This window comes from Episyrphus balteatus, chromosome 4, assembly GCF_945859705.1.
Source record: "Episyrphus balteatus chromosome 4, idEpiBalt1.1, whole genome shotgun sequence".
NCBI classification, from domain to species: Eukaryota; Metazoa; Arthropoda; class Insecta; order Diptera; family Syrphidae; genus Episyrphus; species Episyrphus balteatus.
Genome location: NC_079137.1, coordinates 25723955 through 25744319, shown reverse-complemented (window position 1 = coordinate 25744319; position 20365 = coordinate 25723955). Strand labels below are relative to the sequence as shown.

General features: G+C 36.5%; 6 protein-coding genes across 6 annotated transcripts; all 6 read right to left on the bottom strand.

The window, feature by feature from the left end:
- Positions 1-4886: 4886 nt before the first annotated feature.
- On the bottom strand, positions 4887-5701 carry LOC129919180 (uncharacterized). The gene is made up of 2 exons (XM_056000030.1): positions 5236-5701; positions 4887-5110 (listed from the first exon to the last, which is right to left on the bottom strand). Exons 1-2 carry the CDS (start codon positions 5699-5701, stop codon positions 4887-4889), a joined length of 690 nt encoding a protein of 229 aa, XP_055856005.1.
- Position 5702: 1 nt separating this feature from the next.
- Positions 5703-6539, bottom strand: LOC129919179 (uncharacterized). The gene has a single exon (XM_056000029.1). It carries the CDS (start codon positions 6537-6539, stop codon positions 5703-5705), a length of 837 nt encoding a protein of 278 aa, XP_055856004.1.
- Positions 6540-6657: 118 nt separating this feature from the next.
- Positions 6658-7785, bottom strand: LOC129919178 (uncharacterized). Its single transcript, XM_056000028.1, has one exon. The coding sequence runs from the start codon at positions 7783-7785 to the stop codon at positions 6658-6660; it is 1128 nt and encodes a 375-aa protein (XP_055856003.1).
- A 3058-nt stretch (positions 7786-10843) lies between these two features.
- Positions 10844-11658, bottom strand: LOC129919177 (uncharacterized). Its single transcript, XM_056000027.1, has 2 exons — positions 11193-11658; positions 10844-11067 (listed from the first exon to the last, which is right to left on the bottom strand). The coding sequence occupies exons 1-2, from the start codon at positions 11656-11658 to the stop codon at positions 10844-10846; spliced, it is 690 nt and encodes a 229-aa protein (XP_055856002.1).
- A 1-nt stretch (position 11659) lies between these two features.
- On the bottom strand, positions 11660-12604 carry LOC129919176 (uncharacterized). Its single transcript, XM_056000026.1, has one exon. It carries the CDS (start codon positions 12602-12604, stop codon positions 11660-11662), a length of 945 nt encoding a protein of 314 aa, XP_055856001.1.
- A 9-nt stretch (positions 12605-12613) lies between these two features.
- Positions 12614-13939, bottom strand: LOC129919175 (uncharacterized). The gene has a single exon (XM_056000025.1). It carries the CDS (start codon positions 13937-13939, stop codon positions 12614-12616), a length of 1326 nt encoding a protein of 441 aa, XP_055856000.1.
- Between the last annotated feature and the right edge of the window lie 6426 nt (positions 13940-20365).

Below are 20365 nucleotides of genomic sequence, written 5' to 3'. Positions count from 1 at the left end.
TGTAAGGTATATTTTGTAACATATCTAATCTACTCTTTTACCTTGACTTAAAGAAAAATAACTTAGTATGACAATTCAAGAACTAACTATTTTACTATTTGAAAAACCTCCACCGTTTTTAATAAGAATAAAATAATTCATAAAGCAACAAAAAAAGTTTTTAAGCAAGTGCATTATAGATTCCATTTTATTTAAACTCAAAGCGAACATACCAGTACAGTGGAGTGAAGAAAATAGTATTATTTGTCTTGTCCCCTTCAAAATTAATTTTTCAAACATAACGAAAACCTAAAAATATTTCATATCAAACCAGCTACAAAATTGGATAACAACTCTGCAAAAAGACATAATGGAGGTTTCACAGCTTCACAAATCTAGTACCAAAATTTGCGCAAGGTTTGACTCTACTTAAGTCTTTCATTAGTTTGACCCAAGAGTTTTTCGATTCAAATTGTCATTTTTTTCAAAAAAAAAAAATTCACCATAAGATTCAAGGGAAACGTATTTACTTTAACTCGCTATATCTCCGAATTCACTTCCATATCCTTTCCGTTGGTAAATTTGTTTTTCTTTCTCGTTTCTGTTTGCGTTTACATTTCGGTATACATTTCAATTTCATCTTAAAAGCCAAGTCTTATGGCATAGGCGATATTTTGAAGACTTTTCCGATTCGGGACCCCCAAATATATATAAAGATATTAAGAAATAACACACATACATACCTACGTATTTGTATGGTTGGCAAGCAATTTTCTGTCAACATTCCTTTCAGGAAAATAACATTTCTCAATCAAATCAACGCAATAGATCACGCCCAACTAACTAATTTTCATTTAAGGTGTGCGTCTATAGCTCAGGGAAATTAGTCAAAATATGGGCATGAAATCGCATTTTTAGCGGGACAAAATTTTTTTCATGGAATGTGTTCGGGGGGTTGTCCTTATCATAAAAGTCAATTTGTTGGGAAAATTGGAGTTTGGGAACAGCCGCCATCTTGGAAAAGAGATTGGTATCGTTTTTATTGAATAGCTCCATTGTTATTCATTTTAACAAAAAACGACAAAGGTAAGACTTATTAACAACAAAATTATCTAAAAAATGATATACAAAACAATTCCGTGAGTTGATTAAATAAAATTTTATAGATGGTTAAAGTGCGGGTTTGTGTCGCAAGGTTGGGGCAAAATGACATTTTTCCATATATCTGACGAACTTTTGATTTGTCTAGGTAATTCTTCAAGAATGAATTATAGTACTTATAATTATCTACAAAATGAGCCTACAATCGTTATTGTAACCATCATATTGCAGAAGTAATCTAACTCCGAAACTCTCCATGTACTAGTTAAAAGTGAGAAAAAAGCTAGTTTTTTGCTAGTAGGCCTAGCAAATTTTGGGAGTAGAGGTATAACCAAAAAATAAGTACGCAGTTTTGCAGCCATACGCGTCTTAATATCGATTTCAAATGTCTGACAACTCTAATTGTGTGCTTTATACGGTTTTCGGGGGGTTAAATAACGTAAGTTTTCTAGTTAATGTGAATGGGCTAAATTTATACTATTTGAAATATTTTTGTATCTCTTTGTAAAACATACATGCAAAATACAAGAAAATGACGAAAGCGAAAAATATGACAACTCTAAATTTTGTTGTGTCTGCTGTTTTCGGAACATTCAATATACAGTGCTGCCAAGATTTCAGGTTAAGCCCCGAGGCGTTTTTTTTTGTCCAGTTAAGACCGGTGGTAATAAAAAAACACACCTAATGTAAAAGAAAAAAGGCATTGTATTTTTGAAAGCGAGTATGAGCAGACGTGTAATAAAGTACATTTAATTACAGAGATTTTGTATTAGTTTTTATTGAACTATTACTTGAAATATAGATTTGTAAATATAATAGTAGATGTTTTGGTTAATCTAGTACTATCATCGTCTCATGCTCTTCTTTCCGAGTACCTACCTAGGTATTGAATTCGTTGAATGTGAGTTCCATTGAAAATCGCTAGTTAACTACTGGAAGTAGTTATTTTGCCACTTCCCAAAGGAACAAGGGTATTATGTAGGTAGGTTACCAAATTCTTCAAAAAGAATGGTTGGAGAGTATTATTTTTTATTTTGACTTCATTTTCATTCCCTTTTCAAGTTCTAGGTATGTGCTTTGACTGCAGATTGAGAGTAGAGTCCGATATATTTTTTAACTGAGGCAATTTATGTGCGCCTGGCGAAAGTAGAGCATTTATTGTACAACAACCATAAATGTTTGTTTCCTTCGTCTAAAACAATAAAAATTAATAAGTAAAACGAAATGAAATAACAATTAACTTGTTTCATAGTGGTTGGGCTTTCGCTTTGGTCGTTGATCGCATATCGCATCCGCATCATCCGCATTTATTTTACTTGGTTTTTCGTACTAGTTAATACTTGTATTTAGCTGTGCTTTTTGGCATTGCTATCCTTATCCGCATTTGGCGTTTACATGCATTACACTAGCAACACGCAGCTGTCGATAGGAAAAGAAGCTAAACCAAGCTGCGGATAGAATTTTGAATAAGTGTATAAGTTTGCGTTTCCCTTTCTCTTGGTTGTTTTTGTGAAGTGTTGATATTTGGAAAATCCTACTGCGGGATGTATTGCCAAAAAACAAGCCTATTGTATTCACATTCAGATTCATGGCATTGGTTTGAGAATTGAGAATGAACAAGGTATGGAAGGATAAGAGTGTGGGAAGAGTTTGCTCGCTGCGTGTTATGGTTTGCTTGCGCTTGAAAATTGTTCGAAAGTGGCATGACGAACTTCGTTGAATGATGTTAGCCTGGGAGCTAAGAAAAATCAGTAAACAAATGCTTAGGAATCATACAAATTCTGCTTTTTCAAGTCACCACTAGAGTTCCTAAGATCGTTTCTTTTCATGATAGTACTATGGAAATATATATACAATGAGTAACACCTAACAGCACACACATATTCAATCTTCTTTCAATTTTGCGCTGGTAAAGGCAATGTGGAGAATGGAAACCATTGTATATATTTCCATTCCATAGTACTATCATTGCATATATGTATTCCTGTAGTACTTTTATCAAGTAGAATTTTCTGTTTTGCGTGTCCACCATAGCTAGTTTATTTTAAATTTGAAACTTTTTCACGAAATATAATACAGTCCGTAACAAATGGATAGTCACCTATAGTACTTTTAAAAATCATCTGTTTTTTGTACTTTTTAGATGCAAACATATTGTAATTTTAACTGAGCAGCAAGTACTCAAGTAGACATTAGGTGTGTTTTTTATTACCACCGGTCTTAACTGGTTAAAAAAAACGCCTCGGGGCTTAGCGAGAAAAATTGGCAGCACTGCATACTAAATGTTCCGAAATCAGCTGACACAAAAAAATATAAAGTTGTCATATTTTTCGATTTTGGGGTTTCTTGTGTGTTTTTGAAGAAAAAAAGTTTAACTAACTATTAAATAAATATTTAAAATAATAATTGTCATTCCAAACATCAATTTTGATGTTTTTAAACAAATTCTAAACAATTTACGAACAAGTTAATTTGGTAGCACAGATTTAAATCTGTTGAAAAAGTTAAGCCCAGAGAATTCTCCGGGCTAAACAACTAAGCCCAAGGGGCTAAAGTGTTGTTGCATTTAACATGTAAATTGCTTAGCCCCGACTGCGTTTTTTTTTGTCCAGTTAAGACCGGTGGTAATAAAAAACACACCTATTACTGTCGTCAGGGATGCAGACAAGTTTTAATTGATTTCTTTTAGAACTATTTGTTGAATGTCAATAAAATAAATGTTTTTTTTTTGTAAGATAAGCATAGCCGAAAGTTATTTGATAACTTTTTTTTAACAAAAACAGTTTTTTATTATTATACGAAGTTAATGAAATCATTTTAAAGCTTCTAGTGCCCGCTATTTGTCAGAAAAACGACTATTTAAAGAATAATCAAGAAATTTCAACAGATCTGATGAAACGCTATCCCAGGGGGCTTGGATGCCATCATTTGACGTCTCTTTCTTTATAGTCCGGTCAATTTAGGCATGCGAGGTTACATTAATTCCCAGCAAGCTGAAAATCGGTAGGATTGTTAGAAACACCATCATAAGTTAAATCTAAAAAGTCCTCATCGATCCGAGACCTGGAAAAAATTTTGCTTGGGGACAAAGGTCACAAAAAATGGTTTTTCACGATTTTCAACAAAACGGTTAGTCTTATCAAAAAAATTTCAATGCAAAAATTGTAGACCAGGTTATTATATATAAAAAGTGTCATGGCTTTTTTTTTTTTAAGACCCACCGTTTCTTAGGTATAACGATTCAAAAAGTTGAAGTTGAGTTGTAATCGTCATAATCATCGAAAAAAAGATTTCAAATTTTTTTAAGGAAAATGTGCAATAGCTATGAAATTTTTAAAGTATTTATGTACTCATCCAATTGTTGTAGAAAATTATAAAAAAAAAAGAAATTAATAAAATTCTGTTATTCGTGGTTGTAGTGAATGAAAACATAAGATGATAAAATTTAAAATACACTGAACGAAAAAAAGCCAATATTTTATGAACTTATTGCGATAAAACTTTTTTCTATTTGTTTTTAGAACAGTCATAAGTGTAGCTATCAGCCGTTTTAGGGTTGCCCATTCTCTATCGGTGTTAAAAATGCAAAGCTTTACAAAAGAAAAAGACCAAAGTTTTAATTAGCAAAGGAAATTTTATTTTAAAGAAAAAAAGCACGACTTCTTCCAAACCACGTTTTTATAATACAATGACGTTTCGTCCGCTTTTGACGTTTTCCTTTTTATTGACGTTTCGTTGGTGGCAAGGCTGCCACTTGTTATTTTATCATATTTAGTACTTCTCAACATTCCGCCCTCCTCGTCCAGTTATTGTGACGAAACATCTGGCCGCCCACCGTGTTCATCAATAGGGCTGTTGTCAATTGGAAGCACAACCAACTTGGAGATAGCCCGTTTATATATTGATGACTGTGTACGAATCGTAGCAACCCGTACAAGATTGTCTTCACCAGTATGTACCTCTAAGACACGGCCAAGTGGCCATTGAGTGGGTGGTAGTCGTTCATCTCGGACTAACACTAGGTCGCCCACTTTAATATTGGTTTTGGTTTGTTTCCACTTACTTCTTACTTGTAGCTCATGAAGGTACTCGCAGTTCCATCTCTTCAAAAAATCCTGATGCATCTGCTGAGCCGCTTCCATCGCGTTAATCTACCTGTTTTGACTTCGATTAGGTCTGGTTCCGGAGTAGCAGTGATGGGACCCCCCACCAAGAAATGCCCCGGAGTCAAAGCAGTTAGGTCATCGGGATCATCAGAGAGGGCTGAAAGAGGCCTCGAATTAAGTACCGCTTCAATTTGCTTGAGAACGGTATAAAACTCCTCGAAAGTCAGAGTTGCATCTCCGATGGTTCGCCTTAGATGGTGCTTCATGCTCTTGACACCAGCCTCCCACATGCCACCAAAGTTTGAAGAGCCTGGAGGGATGAAGTGCCACGAGACACCGTGGCAAGAGACGGAGCGTGCCCCTTCTTCTAGCTGTTTTCGATAGGCAGCAAAATCTGCCTTCAGAACTGCGTTTGCACCAGCAAACGTCGATGCACAGTCACTATAGATGCTAGAACTGTAACCTCGTTGGGCAAAAAAGAGTCGTAAGGCAGCAAGAAATGTTTCGGTGGTCATGTCACTGACGAGCTCTAGTGTTCAGGCAGACAAAGAGAGCTATCCATCCTTTGTAGCTATGATGGCCTCGACCTTTACTAGTTCGAATTGCATAGGGTCCCGCATAATCTAAACCAGAATGCTTGAAAGGAACTGCAGGTGTACAGCGAGCAGTGGGAAGATTTCCCATAATCTGGTTAGTGGATTGTGCTCTATGGCGAATACAGGTCACACATTTGCGGATGAACTTATGAACTGCGACACGGCAGTCGATTATCAAACAGCGTCTTCGAAGAAGGTTAAGAGTAGCCTGTTTGCCACCATGCATAGTAGATGTATGCCCTTGATCAATGAGCATCTTCGTTAGTTTACTTTCCTTAGGAAGAATGATGGGAAACCGTTCAGATGCAGACAATATAGCATTTTTCAATCGACCATTCAATCGTAAGATGCCATTTTCATCGATCATTGGATTTAACTTCAATAACTTGCTTTTTGAACTTATTGGTCTACCTTGAGAGAGACAAGAAACTTCATTAGCAAAATGTATTTTTTGAAAATACCTGATCCAGAGGTGTAAAGCCTCTCGTCTTTCAGAAGCCGTGGACCAGGCTGATGTTGGATGTGGTTTTTTCAATTTAATTGCAATATAGCGATTACACCAGCATGTGACTCCAACCAAGGTGTTAATGTTGGAGTATTTGTAGAGTAAACCCATCGCTCCTAAATCCTCCGTTAGTTCAGGCGGAGCTTGGGTAGTCAGCAGTGTTGTAACTTCGGGTACATTATTGAAGCCGAAAATTTGTTTCGGCCATTCGGATTTATCGTTCTGTAGCCATGATGGACCAAACCACCACATATCAAGGGTCCCTAGCTGAGAAGGATACACACACTCGGGAGGCTACGTCAGCCGGATTACTTTTAGTAGGCACATACATCCAACAATCGATATGTGTCAGCTCTTGCATTTTGGCGATTCAGTTCGCCACGTACTGTTTATGTTGTCCTGGATTTGATCTAATCCAGCTTAAAGTTGTCTTCGAGTCAGACCAGCAGTAAAGAGTTATTGACGTCAGTGGCAGTGTTTCGAGAACTTTGAATGCCAATTTTGAGGCAAGAAGTGCCCCATTGAGTTCCAAGCATGGAACAGTAATTTTCTTCAAAGGCGCCACTTTAGTTTTTGCCATGAGGATCGAAACCTTAATGTCACCGTCAAAGGTTTGAACTCGTAGGTAGGCAACAGCGGCATAAGCGGAGGTAGACGCATCCGAAAAGACATGTAGTTGGCAACTTAGTGCGTTTGGTGACGAGAAAACCCATCTGGGAACTTTGATGTGATCAATCAGTGGAAGCTCTTCACGAAATTTAACCCAGTTTTTCTGGTGCGGCTCTGGAAGTTGATCGTCCCAAGATATACCACAACACCAAAGTTGTTGACAGGTTATTTTTCCAGTAATTACTACTGGAGCCAGAAGACATGTTGGGTCATAAATTTTGGCAACATCGGACAGTTGCTGACGTTTTGTAATTGCTGATGAAACTGTGGTGACGTTCACCTTATAGCCTATGCAGTCACTCTGACAAAACCAATAAATGCCAAGCGCTTTTGTTTCTCGATCCAAATTTAGTTCGCAGCAACTGTCACTTAACTTCTCAGTCATGTTAATACCTTGTAGAAACTCTTCAGAATTTGAGTTCCATTTTCTTAACATGAAACCTCCTCGTTGCAGCAACTGCTGTAGCTCTGTTTGTAGTTGTTGAGCAGTCTCAACTGAATCAGTTCCATGAAGACAGTCATCCATGTAAAATGATTCCCGTAATACCTTTGCAGCTTGAGGAATGTCAGCTTCTTCATCATCGGCCAGGGTATGGAGAACCTTAATTGTGACATACGGGGAGCAGTTTAAACCATAGGTGACCGTAAGTAATCTGTACGTAACTGGTAATCCCGCTTTATCTGTCCAAATTATGCGCTGCATATCGACATCATCTCGGTGGACAAGTATTTGCCTGTAGCACTTTTCAATGTCTGCCATAAATCCAATTCGATGCGTCCGCCATTTCAAAATTATTGCTGACAGGTCACTCTGCGTAATAAAGTACATTTAATTACAGAGATTTTGTATTAGTTTTTATTGAACTATTACTTGAAATATAGATTTGTAAATATAATAGTAGATGTTTTGGTTAATCTAGTACTATCATCGTCTCATGCTCTTCTTTCCGAGTACCTACCTAGGTATTGAATTCGTTGAATGTGAGTTCCATTGAAAATCGCTAGTTAACTACTGGAAGTAGTTATTTTGCCACTTCCCAAAGGAACAAGGGTATTATGTAGGTAGGTTACCAAATTCTTCAAAAAGAATGGTTGGAGAGTATTATTTTTTATTTTGACTTCATTTTCATTCCCTTTTCAAGTTCTAGGTATGTGCTTTGACTGCAGATTGAGAGTAGAGTCCGATATATTTTTTAACTGAGGCAATTTATGTGCGCCTGGCGAAAGTAGAGCATTTATTGTACAACAACCATAAATGTTTGTTTCCTTCGTCTAAAACAATAAAAATTAATAAGTAAAACGAAATGAAATAACAATTAACTTGTTTCATAGTGGTTGGGCTTTCGCTTTGGTCGTTGATCGCATATCGCATCCGCATCATCCGCATTTATTTTACTTGGTTTTTCGTACTAGTTAATACTTGTATTTAGCTGTGCTTTTTGGCATTGCTATCCTTATCCGCATTTGGCGTTTACATGCATTACACTAGCAACACGCAGCTGTCGATAGGAAAAGAAGCTAAACCAAGCTGCGGATAGAATTTTGAATAAGTGTATAAGTTTGCGTTTCCCTTTCTCTTGGTTGTTTTTGTGAAGTGTTGATATTTGGAAAATCCTACTGCGGGATGTATTGCCAAAAAAACAAGCCTATTGTATTCACATTCAGATTCATGGCATTGGTTTGAGAATTGAGAATGAACAAGGTATGGAAGGATAAGAGTGTGGGAAGAGTTTGCTCGCTGCGTGTTATGGTTTGCTTGCGCTTGAAAATTGTTCGAAAGTGGCATGACGAACTTCGTTGAATGATGTTAGCCTGGGAGCTAAGAAAAATCAGTAAACAAATGCTTAGGAATCATACAAATTCTGCTTTTTCAAGTCACCACTAGAGTTCCTAAGATCGTTTCTTTTCATGATAGTACTATGGAAATATATATACAATGAGTAACACCTAACAGCACACACATATTCAATCTTCTTTCAATTTTGCGCTGGTAAAGGCAATGTGGAGAATGGAAACCATTGTATATATTTCCATTCCATAGTACTATCATTGCATATATGTATTCCTGTAGTACTTTTATCAAGTAGAATTTTCTGTTTTGCGTGTCCACCATAGCTAGTTTATTTTAAATTTGAAACTTTTTCACGAAATATAATACAGTCCGTAACAAATGGATAGTCACCTATAGTACTTTTAAAAATCATCTGTTTTTTGTACTTTTTAGATGCAAACATATTGTAATTTTAACTGAGCAGCAAGTACTCAAGTAGACATTAGGTGTGTTTTTTATTACCACCGGTCTTAACTGGTTAAAAAAAACGCCTCGGGGCTTAGCGAGAAAAATTGGCAGCACTGCATACTAAATGTTCCGAAATCAGCTGACACAAAAAAATATAAAGTTGTCATATTTTTCGATTTTGGGGTTTCTTGTGTGTTTTTGAAGAAAAAAAGTTTAACTAACTATTAAATAAATATTTAAAATAATAATTGTCATTCCAAACATCAATTTTGATGTTTTTAAACAAATTCTAAACAATTTACGAACAAGTTAATTTGGTAGCACAGATTTAAATCTGTTGAAAAAGTTAAGCCCAGAGAATTCTCCGGGCTAAACAACTAAGCCCAAGGGGCTAAAGTGTTGTTGCATTTAACATGTAAATTGCTTAGCCCCGACTGCGTTTTTTTTTGTCCAGTTAAGACCGGTGGTAATAAAAAACACACCTATTACTGTCGTCAGGGATGCAGACAAGTTTTAATTGATTTCTTTTAGAACTATTTGTTGAATGTCAATAAAATAAATGTTTTTTTTTTGTAAGATAAGCATAGCCGAAAGTTATTTGATAACTTTTTTTTAACAAAAACAGTTTTTTATTATTATACGAAGTTAATGAAATCATTTTAAAGCTTCTAGTGCCCGCTATTTGTCAGAAAAACGACTATTTAAAGAATAATCAAGAAATTTCAACAGATCTGATGAAACGCTATCCCAGGGGGCTTGGATGCCATCATTTGACGTCTCTTTCTTTATAGTCCGGTCAATTTAGGCATGCGAGGTTACATTAATTCCCAGCAAGCTGAAAATCGGTAGGATTGTTAGAAACACCATCATAAGTTAAATCTAAAAAGTCCTCATCGATCCGAGACCTGGAAAAAATTTTGCTTGGGGACAAAGGTCACAAAAAATGGTTTTTCACGATTTTCAACAAAACGGTTAGTCTTATCAAAAAAATTTCAATGCAAAAATTGTAGACCAGGTTATTATATATAAAAAGTGTCATGGCTTTTTTTTTTTTAAGACCCACCGTTTCTTAGGTATAACGATTCAAAAAGTTGAAGTTGAGTTGTAATCGTCATAATCATCGAAAAAAAGATTTCAAATTTTTTTAAGGAAAATGTGCAATAGCTATGAAATTTTTAAAGTATTTATGTACTCATCCAATTGTTGTAGAAAATTATAAAAAAAAAAGAAATTAATAAAATTCTGTTATTCGTGGTTGTAGTGAATGAAAACATAAGATGATAAAATTTAAAATACACTGAACGAAAAAAAGCCAATATTTTATGAACTTATTGCGATAAAACTTTTTTCTATTTGTTTTTAGAACAGTCATAAGTGTAGCTATCAGCCGTTTTAGGGTTGCCCATTCTCTATCGGTGTTAAAAATGCAAAGCTTTACAAAAGAAAAAGACCAAAGTTTTAATTAGCAAAGGAAATTTTATTTTAAAGAAAAAAAGCACGACTTCTTCCAAACCACTTTTTTATAATACAATGACGTTTCGTCCGCTTTTGACGTTTTCCTTTTTATTGACGTTTCGTTGGTGGCAAGGCTGCCACTTGTTATTTTATCATATTTAGTACTTCTCAACATTCCGCCCTCCTCGTCCAGTTATTGTGACGAAACATCTGGCCGCCCACCGTGTTCATCAATAGGGCTGTTGTCAATTGGAAGCACAACCAACTTGGAGATAGCCCGTTTATATATTGATGACTGTGTACGAATCGTAGCAACCCGTACAAGATTGTCTTCACCAGTATGTACCTCTAAGACACGGCCAAGTGGCCATTGAGTGGGTGGTAGTCGTTCATCTCGGACTAACACTAGGTCGCCCACTTTAATATTGGTTTTGGTTTGTTTCCACTTACTTCTTACTTGTAGCTCATGAAGGTACTCGCAGTTCCATCTCTTCAAAAAATCCTGATGCATCTGCTGAGCCGCTTCCATCGCGTTAATCTACCTGTTTTGACTTCGATTAGGTCTGGTTCCGGAGTAGCAGTGATGGGACCCCCCACCAAGAAATGCCCCGGAGTCAAAGCAGTTAGGTCATCGGGATCATCAGAGAGGGCTGAAAGAGGCCTCGAATTAAGTACCGCTTCAATTTGCTTGAGAACGGTATAAAACTCCTCGAAAGTCAGAGTTGCATCTCCGATGGTTCGCCTTAGATGGTGCTTCATGCTCTTGACACCAGCCTCCCACATGCCACCAAAGTTTGAAGAGCCTGGAGGGATGAAGTGCCACGAGACACCGTGGCAAGAGACGGAGCGTGCCCCTTCTTCTAGCTGTTTTCGATAGGCAGCAAAATCTGCCTTCAGAACTGCGTTTGCACCAGCAAACGTCGATGCACAGTCACTATAGATGCTAGAACTGTAACCTCGTTGGGCAAAAAAGAGTCGTAAGGCAGCAAGAAATGTTTCGGTGGTCATGTCACTGACGAGCTCTAGTGTTCAGGCAGACAAAGAGAGCTATCCATCCTTTGTAGCTATGATGGCCTCGACCTTTACTAGTTCGAATTGCATAGGGTCCCGCATAATCTAAACCAGAATGCTTGAAAGGAACTGCAGGTGTACAGCGAGCAGTGGGAAGATTTCCCATAATCTGGTTAGTGGATTGTGCTCTATGGCGAATACAGGTCACACATTTGCGGATGAACTTATGAACTGCGACACGGCAGTCGATTATCAAATAGCGTCTTCGAAGAAGGTTAAGAGTAGCCTGTTTGCCACCATGCATAGTAGATGTATGCCCTTGATCAATGAGCATCTTCGTTAGTTTACTTTCCTTAGGAAGAATGATGGGAAACCGTTCAGATGCAGACAATATAGCATTTTTCAATCGACCATTCAATCGTAAGATGCCATTTTCATCGATCATTGGATTTAACTTCAATAACTTGCTTTTTGAACTTATTGGTCTACCTTGAGAGAGACAAGAAACTTCATTAGCAAAATGTATTTTTTGAAAATACCTGATCCAGAGGTGTAAAGCCTCTCGTCTTTCAGAAGCCGTGGACCAGGCTGATGTTGGATGTGGTTTTTTCAATTTAATTGCAATATAGCGATTACACCAGCATGTGACTCCAACCAAGGTGTTAATGTTGGAGTATTTGTAGAGTAAACCCATCGCTCCTAAATCCTCCGTTAGTTCAGGCGGAGCTTGGGTAGTCAGCAGTGTTGTAACTTCGGGTACATTATTGAAGCCGAAAATTTGTTTCGGCCATTCGGATTTATCGTTCTGTAGCCATGATGGACCAAACCACCACATATCAAGGGTCCCTAGCTGAGAAGGATACACACCGCGGGAGGCTACGTCAGCCGGATTACTTTTAGTAGGCACATACATCCAACAATCGATATGTGTCAGCTCTTGCATTTTGGCGATTCAGTTCGCCACGTACTGTTTATGTTGTCCTGGATTTGATCTAATCCAGCTTAAAGTTGTCTTCGAGTCAGACCAGCAGTAAAGAGTTATTGACGTCAGTGGCAGTGTTTCGAGAACTTTGAATGCCAATTTTGAGGCAAGAAGTGCCCCATTGAGTTCCAAGCATGGAACAGTAATTTTCTTCAAAGGCGCCACTTTAGTTTTTGCCATGAGGATCGAAACCTTAATGTCACCGTCAAAGGTTTGAACTCGTAGGTAGGCAACAGCGGCATAAGCGGAGGTAGACGCATCCGAAAAGACATGTAGTTGGCAACTTAGTGCGTTTGGTGACGAGAAAACCCATCTGGGAACTTTGATGTGATCAATCAGTGGAAGCTCTTCACGAAATTTAACCCAGTTTTTCTGGTGCGGCTCTGGAAGTTGATCGTCCCAAGATATACCACAACACCAAAGTTGTTGACAGGTTATTTTTCCAGTAATTACTACTGGAGCCAGAAGACATGTTGGGTCATAAATTTTGGCAACATCGGACAGTTGCTGACGTTTTGTAATTGCTGATGAAACTGTGGTGACGTTCACCTTATAGCCTATGCAGTCACTCTGACAAAACCAATAAATGCCAAGCGCTTTTGTTTCTCGATCCAAATTTAGTTCGCAGCAACTGTCACTTAACTTCTCAGTCATGTTAATACCTTGTAGAAACTCTTCAGAATTTGAGTTCCATTTTCTTAACATGAAACCTCCTCGTTGCAGCAACTGCTGTAGCTCTGTTTGTAGTTGTTGAGCAGTCTCAACTGAATCAGTTCCATGAAGACAGTCATCCATGTAAAATGATTCCCGTAATACCTTTGCAGCTTGAGGAATGTCAGCTTCTTCATCATCGGCCAGGGTATGGAGAACCTTAATTGTGACATACGGGGAGCAGTTTAAACCATAGGTGACCGTAAGTAATCTGTACGTAACTGGTAATCCCGCTTTATCTGTCCAAATTATGCGCTGCATATCGACATCATCTCGGTGGACAAGTATTTGCCTGTAGCACTTTTCAATGTCTGCCATAAATCCAATTCGATGCGTCCGCCATTTCAAAATTATTGCTGACAGGTCACTCTGCAGTTTAGGACCTACATGGAGACAATCATTAAGTGATTTACCTGATTTGTACTTCCTAGCGGCATTGAAAACCACTCTCAATTTTGTTGTTGAGCTGGAATCCTTGTAAACACCGTGATGTGGAATGTAGCAAACTTGTCGAGCAGACACTTCTTCGTTCACAGGTTCCATGTGCCCGAGTTCAATATATTCTGACATAAAATCTTGATTCATTTTTTTCAATTTTGGATTGCGATTTAGGCGATATACATAATTGGTGATGAAAAAGCTTTTGAGCGTCTCCTTGAGAGTCCGCCAAACTTTCAAGTTCTATGGAATCCTTAAACGGGTACTTGACGATGTATCGTCCAGAGCTGGTCCGTTGCACCGTTTTTTTTAAAGAATTCTTCGCAGTAGAGTTCATCTTGTGTCATCTTGGAAGAAGATTCCACATCCTCGTTTTTGATAAATTTCCACATACACTGAACTAAATAAGCGAGCTCAGCCTGCAAAAATGCACAAAAACTCGTTGACAGCTCTCTAGTTGTAGATTCGGGCAAGCGTCCGTAGATAACCCATCCTAAATGGGTACGTTGTGCTACAGGAGCACCAGCAGATGATGATTGTATAATTTCACCGTGTAATAGAGAGCCATAAAGGTCAGCTCCCAATATGACATCTATAGAGCCTGGCTCATGAAAATTTGGATCAGCCAGATCAAGGTCCAAAAATTCACCAAAAGGTTTGGTGTCAATACGCAGAGTTGGCATGAGACGACCCAAACGAGGCAAAATTAGTGCTCTGCAGTTTATTTCAAAACCTGTTTCTCTGAGAGAGCTCACAGAGATATCCACCAAACCTGTTGACTTACCAACACTCGACCCTCCAACCCCAGTCACCGGCACAAGGAGCCGCGTTCGCCGAAGATGAAGTTGTTGCACTGCATACTCACTGATAAAAGACGCTTGAGAGCCGCTGTCTAACAGAGGTCGAAGTTTTAGATAATGCCCAGTAGCAGATCTTACTCCGATTTGAGCTTTCGCCAACAGAACCGGTTGTAATTAGCTTTTAAACAATTCTTACACAACCTTTCTTTCATCACGAATGTCAGCCTTTGTGTTGCCGTTTGCTTTCTGAAATCAGGACAGAACATTAGCACATGCTTTGCAGAACATTTTGGGCATCGGTTGGAATTTGCTTGATTGCTGTGGGCTGGTTGAGTTGAAGTTTGTTTTTGATTAGGTGTCTTTGGATTTGCTCGAGAGAATGAGGCTGAAGTATCAGGTACTTGTCCACTTGACCCCGAGCAAGCGACCATTGCATCAAGTCCTTGAAGACGGTTTTCCAAAAACTTTTCCAGCTGCACGTAAGTGGGAATGGAATTCGTGCTCTGAAGTGAGCTTTCCCATTCTCTTATGGTGACAGGGTCCAATTTTTCAGTGACATGCAGAATCAACCAATCATCCCAATTTTCTGTTGGCCGTCCTAGTTGCTGTAGAGCGCGAACGGCTTCAGTGATTCCATCAAGAATACGACGTAACAACACGGATGATTCGTTAGACATAGTTGGAAGGTTAACAATATCGCGCAGATACTGTTTAACAAGTTTGCGTTTGTTGTCATAGCGATTTTGTAAAATATCCCAAGAGGTTTGGAAGTTGTCTTCACTAATACGAATATTTTTTAACACCGCCGCTGCACCTCCCCGAAGGCTAGAATTGAGGAAATGCAGTCGTTGTACTTTGGACAGTGTTTTTTCATTAATGACGCAGCTGGTGAACATGTCTTTGAAATTCAACCACTCATCAAATGAACCGTCGAAAGTTGGAAGCTGAAGCGGGGGCAAAATTGATTTGATGTTGTTGTTCCCGCTTACCACAAGACGAGTCGGTGTTGAATGAGATATCGTATCATTTGCAGTAGTAGACAGCTCTTCGATGACGTCGTTGAGTTCACCTAAAGCTTCACAGTAAGCTGATTCAACGTTGGCAAAACGCTCCTCAGAGAGAAGCCTTTGAAGATCTTTTTCATTATCTTCTGTTGCCTCAATTGATGAAAGACTGTCGTGAGCATCATTGAACTTAATCCAATAGTCTTCTAGAAGTTTTCTCCTGCCAATGAGGTAGCCTTTAGTTTGCTTGGCTTTGCCTACCTTTTGAGAATTTGAAGAGGAGTTACAAATCAATTTAGCAATTGATTCTTCTTTGGCCAGTGCCATTGTTCTCAGAAGAACACTTTTAAATTAGATAAATGAATATTTAACGCGGAGGAATCAGGTTCCCCGCAAGGGATGCCAATGTTAAAAATGCAAAGCTTTACAAAAGAAAAAGACCAAAGTTTTAATTAGCAAAGGAAATTTTATTTTAAAGAAAAAAGCACGACTTCTTCCAAACCACGTTTTTATAATACAATGACGTTTCGTCCGCTTTTGACGTTTTCCTTTTTATTGACGTTTCGTTGGTGGCAAGGCTGCCACTTGTTATTTTATCATATTTAGTACTTCTCAACAATCGGACACCCTTTATTATATTCGGACCTATTATAAAAAAAAATTGACAGGGAAATGGTTTCGGGAGAAGGGCCCCATTCGGAAAAATGGTGAAAATTTCCATTTTTTTTGCTTTCCCCATATTCTTAACCATTGAATAACAAAATTCAAGCTAAAAAAATAATGAAATTTTAAGAGCTTTTCAGTTGGGAGTTTTTTTTTCAGAATAGGCCTGATTATGACGATTACAACTACAACTTTTTGAATCGTTATACCTAAGAAACGGTGAGTCTTAGGAAAAAAAGTGTCATGACACTTTTTATATATAATAACCTGGTCTACAATTCTTGCATTGAAATTTTTTTGATAAGACTTACCGTTTTGCTGAAAATCGTGAAAAAATATTTTTTGTGACCTTTGACCCCAAGTAAAATTTTTTCCAGGATCGATGAGGACTTTTTAGATTTAGTTTATGATGGTGTTTCCAACAATCCTACCAATTTTCAGCTTGCTGGGAATTAATGTAACCTCACCCCCTTATTTTAGTCTAATTTGACCGGACTATTAGTAGTACAGGAAAGATAGACTTTTTCGTGGAACGAAATATAGGACGGCTGAATTTTTCAAATCTGAAAGAGGGGTATTAGAAAAGCTTAAGTCCTGGTTTTCGGGACGCCACCCCCCTGGCGAAATCCGCCATTTTGAAAAACGCGAATCTCTCTATACCTCCAAAACTATGTGTCCTAGAGAAATAGTTATCAGGACAAAGTTCTTGGAAATTTAATTATCCTTTTCTTTGTAGTACATTATTTTTCAGATCGGGCAATAGTTTTTAGGTTATGTTGTTTTAAATTTTATTTTTTCGTTTTTTTTTTAAGTTTTTATCATTAACGGTTATAGTTACATAATTTTTTAAACAGTAAAAGTTATAGACCATCAAATTTCCAATAGTTTGGTATATTTTTGAAAGTCATGCGATGTATGAGTCGAAAGTTATTGATCTGAAAACTATAGTCTAAGTACAGGAAAGTTAGTAAAAAAAACAGGCATTTTGTGGAACGAAATATAGGGAGACTGATTTTTTCAAATCTGTAAAAAGGGTATTAGAAAAGCTTAAGTCCTGGTTCTTGGGAAGCCAACCCCATGGCGAAATCCACCATTTTAAAAAACGCGAATTGGTCTATATCTACCCACTTAACTATTGGCTTGACAGAATAAGTTACTTAACCAAAGTAATATAAATATCTTTTCTTTTGCATTCACTTTTGTTCTGCGTGGACAACACTTTTGAGGTTATGTTGTTTTATTTTTTCGTTTTTTTTTTTTAATTTTTCTCAGTCTCCTATGATAAAACGTAATTTTGAGCATCATTTAAGTTGTAGAACATCAAATTTCCATTAATTTGGTATCCTTTTGAAGATTATATGACTTTTCAAACCAAAGATACGGAATAATATTTCAATATTTTCAAAAAATATATAATATAAGATGAAACTTAATATTAGCTGCGTTCCTTTGGAAATATTTATCTACTTTTTAGTACTTAAAGCTGCTTTGAACTACTTTTTCAATATAGCAAAAGTAGTTCAAAGTAGTTTTAAGTACTAAAAAGTAGATAAATATTTCCAAAGGAACGCAGCTATTGTGATACACATATTTTGTTTTTAGTCAAACATCCAACTTTTATGATACTAAAAAATTTTGTTTCTATCATAGAGACTGAGAAAAATTAAAAAACCAAAAAAATTTAAAATAAAACAACATAACCTCAGAAGTGTTGTCCTCGCTGAAAAACAGTGAATGCACAAGAAAAGATATTTATATTACCTACAACTTTAATTGGGTAGCTTATTCGGGCAAGTCAATAGTGTAGCAGATATAGACCAATTCACGTTTTTCAAAATGGCGGATTTATTAATGCGGTTGGCATCCCGAGAACCAGGACTTAAGCTTTTCTAATACCCTTCTTTCAGATTTGAAAAAATCAGCTTCCCTATATTTCGTTCCACAAAATGCCTGTTTTTTTACTAACTTTCCTGTACTTAGACTATAGTTTTCAGATCAATAACTTTCGACTCATACATCGCATGACTTTCAAAAATATACCAAACTATTGGAAATTTGATGGTCTATAACTTTTACTGTTTAAAAAAATTATATTACTATTACCGGGAATGATAAAAAATTAAAAAAACCGAAAAAATAAAATTTAAAACAACATAACCTAAAAACTATTGCCCGATCAGAAAAATAATGTACTACAAAGAAAAGGATAATTAAATTTCCAAGAACTTTGGCCTGATAATCATTTCTCTAGGACACACGGTTTTGGAGATATAGAGCGATTCGCGTTTTTCAAAATGGCGGATTTCGCCAGGGGGGTGACGTCCCGAAAACCAGGACTTAAGCTTTTCTAATACCCCTCTTTCAGATTTGAAAAATTCAGCCGTCCTATATTTCGTTCCACAATATGCCTGTTTTTTTACTAACTTTCCTGTACTATAGATAGAGCTTTCATTATTCATACACGGTCCATTTGAGTTGATTTCACACATTTACCGTTACATTTGAAGCTGTAGGAACAAGGTTGCCAACTTGGTTTTTTAAACTTTGGCTTTCTTTCCACGTTTTAATCCTTAAATTGTGAGAAACAGGGCAGTGACCTTTAAAAAATTATTTGTACGACTTTAATATTATCCTGGCATATATTATATATTAAGTCCATATAAATTTGGTGGTTGGGCCATTACTTTACAACTGGCAAAATTAGAAAGTACTGAATAAAGAATGATTGTTCGTCTCGTGTTTAATAGTCCTCTTTCTTTGAGTAGATATTGTTGGAACTGGAACTTTCAACTAGTTTATCTGTTTGTTTATCAATATTGAAACATTTTTTATCGAATAACTTTTTTAAACCTTTATAAATTGTTTTCACAGCCTAAAAGGAAGAACTATTGATATGGTCAGAAATTCGTTTTATGACTGTTTTTGTCATGTTATATTATAAAGTAAAGACCCCACCTCAGAAAACCAAATTTATATGGACTTTAATATTAATGCCAGGAGAATATTAAATTCGTATGCATGCATGTCCTGACTAAACCCCTGGTTATAGAAAAATGATTTATAGATTTTTGAAAACGTTGTTTAATGCAGACAAGAACCTCATCAAAAAATGTTGATTTAAGTCTATATCTAAAATAAATTGCCCGACTGGGGTCGCACGTACTTGCTCTTATGCTTAAAGTAACTATAATGTTAAAGCTTTTTATTCAAGAAATTTAAAATTTGATATTTTGAAGAAATTTCATAAGTAGTACCTATAAAAAAATTAAATCTGTTTTTATAATTAATTAAACTCCATTTTAAATTATCTTAAAAAAAAAACAAATATGCCATTTTATTTCTTGTATAAAAAGGTATTTTTAGAAAAAAATTTTTGAAAATTGTAGGAGCCGTTTTTTAAAAAAATAATTTGTATGTATACAAATTTTTTAACATTTTTCAAAAAAAAAGTTGGTATGCCATTTTGAAGAAATAATTAATTTACACATAAAAACTAAATTTCAAAATTTTTCATTGATCCGTTTTCAAAAAATTGATTTTTCAAAAAAAAATTTTGAAATATTTTTTAAAAATCCAAAAATGCGTTTTTTGAAAATTTTCTAAATTCTTAATATTATCTTTACTTACACACGTTTGTATAAAAATTTTCATTTAAATCGGGTTAATGTTGTACGAGATATTCAGAAACGAAAAAAACCGTTCTATGACAGGTACCATTAATAACGGTACAAAAAATATTTTTTTTATTTTAAAAGTTGGCTCTTATGTGTAGTACTACACACAAAAATTTAAATCAAAATCGTTAGAGCCGTTTTTGAAAAAAATTAACTTTTCTATTTCCGTTATATGGCAAGTACCGTTAGTTTTGGTCATAAAAAAAAAATTTCAATTTCCCCTCTAGGGAATCACCAAAAACTGCTAACTACCAAGATTGAAGAAAATCACTTCAGTCGTTTAGGCTGCAGCTCCAGATAGAGGCAGACACACAGACAGACAGACAGACAGACAGACAGAATTGCCGGACCCACTTTTTTGGCATTCTCCATCATCGTAATGTCATGTAAAATTGTTATCTCGAGTTCGATTTTTTTTACGAATCCTAAACT